This window comes from Myzus persicae, unplaced genomic scaffold, assembly GCF_001856785.1.
Source record: "Myzus persicae strain clone G006 unplaced genomic scaffold, MPER_G0061.0, whole genome shotgun sequence".
Lineage (NCBI taxonomy): Eukaryota > Metazoa > Arthropoda > Insecta > Hemiptera > Aphididae > Myzus > Myzus persicae.
In genome coordinates this window covers 237,189-251,081 of record NW_019101876.1, presented here as the reverse complement: position 1 = coordinate 251,081, position 13,893 = coordinate 237,189, and the positions used below count along the sequence as shown (strand labels likewise).

Below are 13,893 nucleotides of genomic sequence, written 5' to 3'. Positions count from 1 at the left end.
CACAAACATGTACGATGTTTTACCGACAAATGTGCTGCCGGTCATAATCTACCTATATTCCGAGTCAATAACATACGCCATTTCAAAAAGATGGCATCGTAGAGGATGGTGACTATATAGATACCAAAGTAAGTACCTTTTCACCGCCACCAACCGCATCATCCACGAAAATAACAAAAGACTTTCCAAAAAAGTATTATATTGTGACAACAAATACCTATACATTTTAGACCAAGTGTAATCGTAGAACAATTATGTCTCGTCCGTACTCGATGATCACGCGATCGTTATTGCATCAAAATAATATACCACGCCTGAGTATCAAAGTCTATTTCCACCTCAGTGATATGTACCGTGTATACGTATATTGTGCACTATCCATGTATATACCTATAATAATGTATAATATTAAATATATAGGATTACTTGAAAAATACTTTTATACATAGGAATTTATTATTATTTATTGAGCTATACTGCATGGGTACAAAAACACGTATTTACCTACATTATCTTTGTCGTATTTGTAATCACTTATATAAAGATAAACGATAAATGCGCGAATAGATGCAGTTTAGCATATTATTACAGTAATACACCTATATAATATATTACATTATAATGTAATATGACATTACTTTACTCCACTAAAAAAATCGTTATAAGCAATGTGTTTCCCGTTCTCCTGTTGGAATAAATACTCGTGAACCTAACTAATAAGTAATGGGTTAGATGGCCACTGGGCAACCTGTTTCCATGCTTAAATAAAAACTCACTATAAATCAATTCTGCAAATTAAAATGAATTTCCAACCGAGGTTTTATATTTTTATTATTTGGTTTGCGAAAAATCGGTCAAGCAAACGCAACGTGCAAATACTTCACAAAATCGGTTCATACTTCATTTTATTATATACCTACTAATCGAGTAAACATAAAAATTCACGGTTCTAAAACGTCTGCTGCAATAATCAATTTAGATGCTATATACTGTGGTATACCATTATATAGCAGAAAGCAATTGAAAGCGTCTTTTAGATGAAAAATTGCTATAAAATGTCTACAAATTATGGATTGAATGGCCTGATCATTGGACGTGCGTAGAGTTGTAGGACTGTAGTACTGCGCTGGCAAAATTAAGTATAAAATATATACTACTGCAACTAAAACAGCGGTCCATCTTTGCGCGCAGTAAATATGTATTATATAGGTACTATGTGCTATAATAATAATAAATGCAACTTATGTTCATTCGTGTACATTTACGTTAATAAATTATGAAATTTAAACATATTTATAGTGTTATGGAACAAGTATTTCTATAATTATAATTTACCGAATGAAAACTGTAATTATCACATTTTTTGAGAACTTCATTGAAGTTAAATTAATAATTTACCGATTTCAAAATAATATGTGATTCCGTTTAAATGTACACTCATTTACTTTTCTATCAATTATTTATAATTCTTATTTAACTAACATTTAATTATAAATTTAAAAATTTTAAATGAATTTATATTTATACGGAAATAACGTCTCCGAGGAAATCAAAATAATATTATATCGTTAGATTTATCCGAGTTAAACAAGTAGACTGATTCAATTATTTTTAGTTAGTGTACCTATGTAGACCTATAGTATTATATAGCTAAGTATAATTCGTTCAGTTTAAAATTTTGAACAACATTTTATCAATTCTAAAAACGAAGGCAATTTTATTTAAAGTTCTTATAGTAATAATATTACGACCTATAAGGGTATTTTATTTACACGCGTATAATAATAGTCCAGTAGATCCACGTAGAACTTCTCATCATCTCTATTTATATCAACCAAGGTAGATATTATAATATATCCACTTTGGTATCAACAGATCTGTTTAAATTTTTATACCTATCGCAACCATTCTTTCATGGATATAAATAATACATTTAATTAATTATCATGGTTACAGGCCTATATTTTTTCACCGCCACTGGTGATACTATACTGGTTACCTGTCCTAGTCACTGGTGTGTTTTTTAATCATTTAATCTATTTTCGATAGTCTTATGATAAATAAAGACTTTGTATTTTCGATCATATATCTGTATATTTTCCAAGCTTAGCATAATGAATATCTTATCAATGCTTAAACTATTAAACATAAAACTAAAACACAATAAATACATTATTTTTAATATTGGCTGTGGTTAAAGCTTCAACAGAAGCTGATTAATAACCAGTGGTTATTAGACACAAGTACATATAAAATATATGATATATGACACATAATATACAATCTGTGTTATATTGAATGTGTATAAATGTTTAAGCTATTTCCTCATTGGTTAGCTGTAACAGTTTAACGAAGACACAGTAAACTAAATTTAAAGTTACTTAGTAATTCTCAGTTTTCACTACAGCGCGTAAAGCAATATAGTACATCTGTACATGCTAGTTACAACTTATAAAATAGTTTCGATTTTAGTTCAATACCAATAATCAATGCTGTGAGTGAAATCTCCGTCTATAGCAGTGTAATGACGAATACATAATATTGGAATAATAGATCTAGTAGAGCATATTTATAAAAGTAAATTGCATAATTAATGAAAAAACATAATATATTATAATATTATAACTGAATACCGGTACTTACGTATATATATATAATTATATAAATGTATTTACATACAATGTACTCAATGTAGACATATGGTATATACGTACATACCAAACATTATATTCTTTAGTATAGATCATAATTTATAGAAAATTATAAAAAAACTTAACAGCATAATAGTCTTGGGTTCTTAAACTGTTTTCGGTAAGCGATTATTTTAGAAATTCATTGCGATCCATATAACTGTCTAAGTTATACCTTAAGTATAATATATAATATTAAATCTTATCTCTTAGTAGACAACAGTGTCGATTCAAAAACATTTAAGAAGATCAAATCGATCAAATGATGCACTTATTAATACTTACTTCCGACAGCCACCACGGATGTGATCTGGTGGTCGACATTCGACGACTGATCGTTTTGAACCGTCATGATATTATATTACCGTTGTAAAGCCTGGTAGACAATTGAACGGACAAGATTGTTTTTCGTAAGCATTGACCAATTCAATTACATTAGCGAGGTAGGACAACTCTCCAATTCACCATACCTTAGTATAACCACGAAAAACAAATAGAAATGCTCCATCTTAGGTATTAAAGCATTTGCTTTTTGTATTTATTTATTCGTCATAACTCCAATAATAATATTAAAAACATTAAGGTAATAAATTGAATAACTTCATTAAAAATCAAATTATTTCCTTAATAGATATCAACTTTAATTTGTAAACTACCTAACACTTGTATATCTATCTATAAATATAATATACATTTCATACATGTATATATTAGACCTATAATTAAATCTTAAAATTATTTAAATTTATATTTTTAATAATAAGATTTTAGAGAAACTAAGAAATATGATATTCAATTCCAATGTGAATGTCAATTCATATAAGTATCGTCAACATATACAATATGCAACTCTACCTATTAATATATTTTTTCAAATCAAAATTGTATGTGACACAAACAGATGCAAATGTTTATTCAATTTATTTTATCAAGCCAATAAATATATTTATTATTATATTTTTTAAATTCCAATTTTCTCTTAAATTAAATTATATTTACGGTGATACATTATAATATAATATGGAATGATTTATAAATTATTCCCTTTAGCCTTTGCTGTTTTGAGTATAAAGATATTTAGTTTATTAAAATATATGAAATATTGTATCGTTAATGATGTGCAAGTTATAAAAAACTATATGTAAATATAATATATAAATATTTCATACATAAACTACTATCGAAATCTCTAATATCATATTTTTTCCCATCCTAACCCCAAACATATCGATTATAAAATAAAATATTGTAGCTATGTGTTATATAAACGAAATCGTTGACAATATTATGCAAAAATAAATATGAATATGCAAAGATTATCTGTGTTCATTTTTGCAAAAACCAAATAAACGAAATAAATCAAATATTTGATTTATTTAATATAATAGTTATATTTAAACAGCTTAAATAAATGGTAACCTTGTTAAAATATAAATATAAGTATACTAAAACGTAATAATTATATTTAAATATATTCTATAATATATTGTATGCCCATTAAAATAATTTTATTAGCGTATAAGTATTTAGGATACATTTAATGTAATCCTCATTTGCAGTTTGTAAAAAAAAATATTCAAGTTGTCTATATTAAAAAAAGTTTAGACAATTTTTCTAGTATTATATAATACATACCAGATTACCAACTATATAAATAATTTTATAAAGGAACACTTTTTAATTCTATATTTCTAACCCCAGTTCGTTTTTACACGTATTATCTTATTCGCAAAGCCACTTAGGCCAGGTCACGAAGGGTTGTTATAACGAACATCGAATTACGGGAACCATAAAAATAATGAAAGTATATCAACTCCACGAGATTTCAAACTTTATGTCCACATAAGATAAATGCTGCAATTTGTACTATGAAAATAAATAATCTAAGATTTTCATTCAAAAAATAGAAATAAAATAAACTTAAATATAAAAAAATTCTAAAAAATGTATAAATGTTAAATGTTAAATGATACACGTTAACTTCTAAATTAATTAACGTATGGAGCTAGAAGGAAGTTTTGAGTAAACATGCAATTAACATTAAACATCATACATTTTCATGATAAATTCAGCACATTAGAAGGCCTTACAATTTCTACAATAAAACACAATAACTGTTAACATCAGATAAATTTGTATTTAAATCAACAACGTGTATATACAAAAATACAATAATCACTTTATTGTTTTTTGATATAATTATACTTGATAGACGATAGTTGATACATTGTAACTGTATAGCACAGTTTATAATTTTATATATTATAGAACACAACTTAATACTTATACCTTCATCCCGATGCATATCGCATTTCAGTTGTTTGATGGGGACACAGATGGTGTCACGACTTCTTTATTTCAAATACCAATAACTAAATAGTATATAAAAGTATTAGGATTGTTTTATAAAAATATAATTCAGCATTTACCTTTAGCCTACCATAATATGATATCATTATTCATTGATGTCAAATTAATCAAATAGTTCATTACTTTTTCGTGTGGGTAACTATAAGTACTATGTTTTGAGTACTATTTTTATTTAGCTAAAAGTTAGTTAAATACTGATTATATTTGATTTTAAACTCGTAAATTGTACATAGAAACCAAGAAGTTGCAGTGAAGTTGAGAGATACACTGTTTTGAAATATTTTATTTTCTAATATGTTTCAAAAATTCAGGATTCTATTTTATTCTATAATTGATTGAACTATCTTACATCTCTTTAATCTTTATCAAATACAAATTTCATTTTCTTCATATAATCTTTTAAAAACATAAAATATTTTGTTAAAAACATGTTTTTCGCAAGGAAAAATTATACAGAAATTATCTTACTACCTATAGTTAAATTTAAAAAAGTTAAAGTTTCTCTTATTAAAATTTAAAAAATCTTCTAGTACAATTAATACATTTTATATCATAAATAATTTCATTTCCATGTTTAAAATAAATCATAGTGTAACTAATCTTTTAGTTAAAATAAAATAAAAATAGAAATTATATACCTTTCTAAAATCCATGCACTCGTCTTGTAAATAATACAGGTATTTTTTACGCAAAAGTTTCATTTTAAAAAACCTCAAGAACTTTCCATGAAATATAAGTCTATTTAGATAATGAAGTAAGTAGTGGTTCATTAGATTATTTATTGTTCAACACTCGTCACCGCGCATCAATCACTCTCGACAGAAATAAATAATGATGTGTTTTGTTTGTTTTTAAAGAAAAAATATTTTTCGAGAGAAAATTTCGAAAATAATTTATAAGGCATCCCTATATAACAATACACGTTGATGAATCGTGTACCCTAAACCAACAATATTATAGCATATAGGTATGAGATTTAATCTATTGAAAAATGTATTATAAGATAGCTGTTTAATAATAAGCAATATATAATACTATATACCCGTAGATAAACACAAGATATTCAACGTAAAATGTGCGCGAAATACAAAAATTGAAAGTTTAACTTCGTAATCATACTTTTAAAGACTATTCCATCATATAGCTGTCACATCCTCACAAGACTTTTTTTTAACAATTGCTGCAGGTGTCTATCATGTTACACATTTTAAGCTTCAGAAAATCTGAAATTGCTTCTCCTGAATAATAATCTACAAACAAAAAAATGTATAAAACTTATTCATTCCAACATAACAAACCCAGTACAAAGATAAGCTAATGCTGATATCTAACTGATAATAAAATCAATAAATTCAAAAATCAATTCAAGTACAGAACAGAAAAAATTGCATTACGTGTACCTAATAGCAAACGAGTATTATACAAGTTTATATTAAAAATCATCTTAAAAGTATCGGTTAATTAAACATAAATAATTATAGATTATTCTAAGTAATTTACAAAATTATTATAACTAACAAAAGCTATTGTTATTACTAGATATACCCATATATATAGATATATAGATATATCAGGTACATCTATATCGGTTATACCTACACTTATATAATATATATACATCAGATGTATCGTATATTAATGCGGTATATACTAACATTGAATAAAAGATCGGAACGCTATACAGTAACCTAAAAACACATAATAAATGCGTGTATTTACACTCAAAAATTCCATGGATATTATTCAATAGGACGCGACATTTTATATGAATTAAAAAATGGGGTCGCTTGTAAAAAAAAAGTTTGTTCCATAATTCTTGTGAAATACTCGTTGTTTGTCTTTTATACACAAACAATTCAGAAAATGTAAAAGCCATATCATATTCATGTAAAATGTATACTTAAGGAACATGGACACATGGTCAGTATAATAAATATAACTACAAAATTATTTAATTTATAAAATATCAAAAAATAAGTGTAAAAAAATATAATAAAATAAGTTTTACTTCGCTGTACCAAATTTCAACAAGTTTCTATTTATGTGTGTACAGTTTAAATATCTACTGAAGTAGTATCACTGGATCCCCCTTCCATTAACCATTACGTCATCCAATTTTTTTTAATTCCTCACCAAATTTGTTAATTGTTTTTAATTTTACTAATTTTTAATTTTCATATTTATTTTCAAAAAAAAAAATGAAATCTATTATTTAATAACAATTGGTATTTACTATATAGTCTATAATAGTTTTAGTTTCTTTAATAATACATCGACTGTGATGTAATATTTATTTGTTTAGTGATATTCAACTGATTTTTTGGTAGAAAACCATGGAAATTAAAAATTAATTTGTTTTGTTTAAAACTGATAACGGAATACTAATATTTTTTCCTCGTTGGGTTAAAATTGAAACGCATCATACGAGTGACCTAATTATTAAGCATAAAATAACTTTACAAAATACCATTATGAATTCTCATCATCATTATTATTTATAAATTTTAAACCATGTTAACTTCGAAACTAAGATCACTATTATTTTACGCTTGCCGAGAACAAACACTATATATATTAGAGTACAAAAGAAAACCTACATAAGTCGTATTATTCACATAAGCTCAATATTATAAAAATGGGAATAAAAACTTTTTTTATCTAGGAATACAAAAAACTGAAGACGATGTTTGTGTGAAGGATTTCGTGAAGATGCCTACAGCTCTTAAATCTCAAGGATAACGTCATACGCTATTTTGTTCTGTACGTGGAACAAAAAACAAAGTATATCATAGAGCAATTTGTAATGCTAGTAAAAGGATAGCTATGAATTTTACATGATTATTTAAAATTCAAAAAGCACTATACTATATTGAGCTTATCAATAATAAACGGAAACATTCGGCGTACCGAAACATATTATGATTATATCAAGTTCAACACGCGGTGGGAAGATAATAGGAGTATTATATAGTCAGTATGCGTACCTATAAAATATTATTACAAACATATACACAAAACAGGAATCGAGTGAAATTGTTTTTGATATTAATCGATAATTTATCGAGTGTAATATTATTATAATATATTATATTGGTGCGTATAAACACACTATACCGCAGTGTGGTATGAAGATACGAATGATACGATACACCCCCACATATACTGATAACTGTACTAATATATAATATGTACCTACCATGTATATATGATAGGTATATCGTATAATCTACACCGTATAAGTACCCGCGGATACGTGTTTCCATATTTCGTTTCTGAAGTAAAAAATCTTTTCAACAACGATAAACTTTTTTACGACGCTACTTAGCATAATATAAGGGAACGTGTATTGTCGTCACACGCGATGAAGCTTCGGTTGTATGTACAGTATAGTCAATTTATCCGTGTGTATATTTACATGACGTGTTTTATTACTACCTCAATTCATCCTTAATTCGTACTTTACAACTCTTGAGCATCACCACGGTCCCAGTCCAAAATGTGTAATACTGTACGTAAATATATTATACGTATACGCTCTAGGGCGCGTGCAGTCTCGTCGAAAATTTTAACATTCGTTAAACGGATGGCAATAATACGATTTTTTACAACTTGAAACGGTTCCATCAAGAGTCGTAACGTGTATACATTTGGCAGTGGGTGGAGCGTGGATACTATCCTCCGGTTTTTTTCTTGTATTCACAAGTTTAAATTTAATTTAATTTAAAACAACCCCCCTCCCACGAAAATAACTTCTAATTATGCTAAGATTTAAACACTTTAAGTTAAGTGAATATTTATTATTTACATTTTTTTTTAACACTAAATGAAATATAAAGGTAAAAATAAAGGCAATAGGTAAAAAATAAAAATCCTCTTTGAATACAATCTACCATTACTATACCTAATACATATTATGCCGTCTCCGACTCATAAACATACACGACATACCAAATTTGCATTCAGCAGTTTCAATTTTTTTGTTTTTTTTTTTTTTGTTCAGAATACAAATATATTATTATAATCACTGCTGTAAGCATTATGCATAAACAATAAGTAACATTAGTGATTAGTAAATACATGTATCTAGTACAATAAACATGAAATACTTGCTAAGAAGAACCTTTAGACTTAAGTATAACTTTTCGATCGTAAAATACGATATAAGTACGAAAAAATATTGCCACCGCCTACCGCTAAATATAGTAATAAATCACTATAGGAATATTGTAACTGTGAAAATACCAAAGTTGTCCTACGCTTATGACAGTTCGAAATATCTGTAATAACCCAGTTGAAGTCCAGACAAGAGTGATGGCTGGTGTCTGCTAGTAGTGGTGCTAAAACTATGTAATTTAATTATATAGCATTTACAGTTCCACCACTGAGATGGTTATGGGTAGGTATGATGCGAAAGGGTCCACGAGGCCTCTATAGTTGAGACAAGGTTGAATACATATCGTATATGCTATATGCATATATAATTACCTGTATGTATGCATAATGCATTGTTAACTATTAATCTATAATTATTAACTATTGAAAGGCAAACTTTCCATAATAACTTGTGCAGTTATGCGCCGAAGTTTTAAGGGTCTGACAGGTCGTACACTCATGCCAGCACATCCACTCGGTAATAATAATCACGTGTGGGCATTATAATTATTAATTTATAATAATATCAAATATTATACGACACGAGGCTTAAGTGATATGTAAGTGATCTTAACGTATACTATTGCGATTAATATAAATATTTCGTACAACCTGCAAAACGTCGGCGGTGACGGCCGGCAACTTGTACGGCAGTCCGTATGGGTGTGGGTGTTGAGGCGGCAGTCTGGTGTTGATGGCGCCGGTGCCGAGCATATTCAGTTCAGGCGCGGCGGCCGAGTCTTTGACTTTTAAATTGCTCTTGAATGGTTTTTTGACGGCTGACGACGAGGACGAAGACGACGACGACGTCAGCTCTGTGCCGCCCGCTGTCCGACTCGCCGCAAACATCTGGTGCTGGTGCTGGTCGAGAGCAAACGTAACGCGCTGCGGCCGGCCGAACGAACCACGGCCGCCGGACGACGACGACGATGACGCAGAAACCGGGCGGCCCGCGGCCGTGAATTGGTCCGCTTCGGCCACGGTGACTGAGGCCGGCGGCGGTAGCAGCTCCTCGGCAGACGCGGTCCGCTTGTTGATGAACATTGGCCTGGACGTGGCTTGGTGCTGGCCACAGTTGCACGACGATGACCTGGGTGGTCTGCCGCAGTCGACGCCTCCCAAACCGCCGTTGTGCAGTTGCATGTGGTAAGCTGATGGCGGCGGCGGAGTGGGCGGAAGCCCGGATGGCACGATGCCGGCGTTCTGCAGCTGCTTGGTGCCGGCCGCCTGTAGCTTCTCCTGGATGAACGCTCGCTTGGCACCAAAGTCCGGATCCCGAGCGGCCGCGGCCCGACCGCCTGACTGCATGGTGTGATAGTGATGGTGGTGATGATGGTGGTGCACTGGGTTCCGGCCATCCGCACTCGAACACCGTTTGGTGAACTTTTTGCGCCTGTAGTCGAACGACGGTTCACTCTGTGTCGACTCGACGTCCGTCTGAACACCCGACGGTGGGGCCCACGAGGACCGCACGGACGAGGAGAGCAGAGTCCCGAACCGTGACTCGGTGAGGTTACCAAGCGATTGGCGCCGGCACGCCGCATCAAGCGTGGCCGCCGCCGATGGCAGTATACGTGGACAAGGTTTGGCCACTACGCCAAGCGCCTCGGCCGCGCTGATCTTCCTGCCATCCGACGAAGACTGCTTGTTCTGCTGACTGTTGACGGCCAACAGTGCGGGCGACGAGCACCGGCTGCCGGCCGATGACCGGAACGAAGACCTGGCCGAGTCTTTGGCCGGCGGCGGTGAACTCTTTTTGTCTTGCACGGCGACATCTGCCGGGAGGCTACCACGTTTCTCGGCTGGTGGTGAGGACGTGACCGAAACCGCCTTTATCGCGCTGTCTGAATGGTGTCGGACCTTTTGTGGGTGTACGTTCTTGACCGGTGACTCGATGGTCCGTACCCATATGTCCGCCGCACCATCATCCTCGCCGTCGTCGTCGTCGTCATCGTCGTCGTCGTTATCATCGTCGTCCGTGCTCTCGGCCAACGTGGAAGTGCCCGAGTCCACTTCCACGGGAAGCCTCTGGTCAACGGTCGTGCCGGTGATGACCGCTGACGGTTTGACTGCGCATCCGCTTTCGAACTTGCTGATCAACGCAGAAGCGGACAAGTCTTCGTCCGGTTCCGCGGTCACCGGTGGTAGTATGAGTGGTGGGGGTGGCGGCAGGAGATCAGTGTCTACGTCCGGTACAGCAGCACGTGGTGGAGACGGCGGTGGCGGCGGAGGAGGCGGCGATGGAGCGGTCACCGGCGCCGGTTCCGGTTTCTTGCACACCGGTTCAGCTGCTGCAGATCTCTTAGCCGGCACCGTGGTCAGTCTGGTCTGTTCACCCCTGGGCGGCACCGGAGGTGGTTTCTGTTTGGCGGTCGCTGTCGCTGTCGTCCCCTGCATTGTAGCCGTGGACGTCCTGACCGGTGGCGTCGGGGCGCCACTGTGGCCGCCTCCAGTGCCGGCAAACGTGTGCAAAACGGACGCCGGCACAGGCGTTTGAAGTTGTTGCTGCGGCGGACGGTGGTCGGCGGCGGCGGGCGAGGCCGCCAGATAAGTGAACGGTTTGCCAAACGCCGCGGCCGGCCGCATAGTGTCGAAGGCGACTATACTTCCGGTCGGACGGATCTCGTCGCCAAAAGATCACATAAAAATCTCGCGTCCACTTTCGAACCGACGGACGGACAGACGAGGTCTTCGCGCGCTTGCGGTGGAAGCTCAAAAACGGAAACGCTCACGCACCACAGGAGGAGTTACAACAAAATGTAATGTGCGACTTAAGCGGCGGCGGAAAACGCGTGCGGCGAAAACGTCGACGGTGCACAGTGGTGTGCGCGCCCCTCTCGAGAGAGCCGCCGCGTGCGTTTGCGTGTGTCGTCGCGAACTGGGGACCCGACGCGAGCAGCGCGGACGGCTGTCGAGCGGCGGCGGCGGATCGAACGGCCGACCGTGCGCATGACCGTTGCAAAGGAGCGCGACGTGCCGCTCCGAGGCGGCGGGACGTGCAGGAGGTCCCTCTGTGCGTGCGCGCCGCGGAGGAGTAATACAGCAATTATACCGTGGAAACACCCCGTCCCGCTGCAGTTCGCGTGGTGCCATTATATATATCATACCCGTCGCCCTTCCACGCGGCAGCAGCTTTTCATCTCCGAAAACGCATATTTCCTCCGTGCGAAAAACCTAACCTATAACAACACGTTACGTGCTGTATCACACTATTATTATTATTATTATTATTATTATTATTATTATATATATGTACACTCTTTCGATATCGATCAACTGAATATACATAATGCACGACACGCCACACGCACTGTATATATATATATCACAGCAGCAACAATATAGCGCCGCCAACCGCTGCCACCCCAAAAAATGTCGTTTTTTCAAATATGACGTATACGCGCCCGAGCACTTGTTTTGAAAACGTTTTACGTTGGGTGATGTGTAGCATATTTTTATTGCTATGAGTAATTTTTTTGACGCTGTTGTTGTGATTGTTACTAAAGATTATTACTGTGGTAGGTAGTTGTTAATATCAGTGCTATAACACCTGTTCGAGGTGTATGTGAAGTTCTTCGACTTAAAAGTGTGAACAGCGATATAGCGTTTATTTTCCAATACCATAACTGAATAGTTCTGTAAGTCCATAAAAAGTACAAGATTATTGGCAATATGTACCTATATATATATAATTATTATATATATATATTACAATTAGGTATACTTTATTACTGCTGCTATAAGTTAGTAGTTATTCTTGGAAATTCTGCGTCTCCGTCCCAATTAATTCAGTCAATGTTAAGTAATATTATACTATTTAACGAACTTACATTTCTTTAAGGTTACGTTTTTATTGCATTTGTATTCTTTTTCGTATAGTAGGATATTATGATACCACCCCCCTCAGCGTGCCGTTCCAATTTATTCCAGTTATTATATTGTTATGTCGATGATATTTATTTCACTTTCAATAATTCGATTATTGGTGGACAGTACCTATAGTTATATTGAATTTTGTAGCATCTAAACTTACAAATCATGTAATTAAATTATGGTATTGACATGATATGTACCGTAAGTACCTATATCAATGTCAAAATTTATAATAATTTTCCTCAAATCCTCTAAGTACAATATTATAATTTATAATAATCTTTAATAAGCGTTGGTTTAATATTTACTAATTTATTAAAAATACGGAGAAATAACCCAATAATAAGCAATTACAATAAAAATACATAAAATGTATTTTAAGTCGCGAGAAAGTTACGAGAGCAATACGTTAAATACAAAAATTAAAATATTTACTAGTAAATTTTCATGTAAGTATACTGTATCAGCTTTACTCATAAAATATTATTTGTAAATTTAAAAAAAAAACACAAGTTTAAAAGGAAATTATCAAAAACTAAGACAATGTAGCTAATTTGTTGAAGAAAACAAACTGAAATGTACGACAGGAATAATATAAAATAAATACTTACATTTACAACAACCCAACTAAACCTAATCAGTCTAATTAATATGATGACCACTGAAGAATAATTTCAGTTAATTTAATTTGATTAATAGTATTAAATACTCAAAGGGTAGGTCTTGAATAATATAACGCAATTTCATCCATGTCAAAATGCCTCTAAATTAAGTTGATAGGCAATAACGTTTTACTCGAGTTATAACC

General features: G+C 33.8%; 1 protein-coding gene across 1 annotated transcript in view; it reads right to left on the bottom strand.

The window, feature by feature from the left end:
• Positions 1-12,093, bottom strand: part of LOC111030628 (flocculation protein FLO11-like) — a 180,281-nt gene extending 168,188 nt beyond the window's left edge. The window contains exon 1 of the mRNA XM_022310216.1: positions 9,825-12,093. Coding sequence (XP_022165908.1) covers positions 9,825-11,798 — 1,974 coding nt within the window. The 5' untranslated portion in view covers positions 11,799-12,093. The remainder of the gene's footprint in view (positions 1-9,824) is intronic.
• Between the last annotated feature and the right edge of the window lie 1,800 nt (positions 12,094-13,893).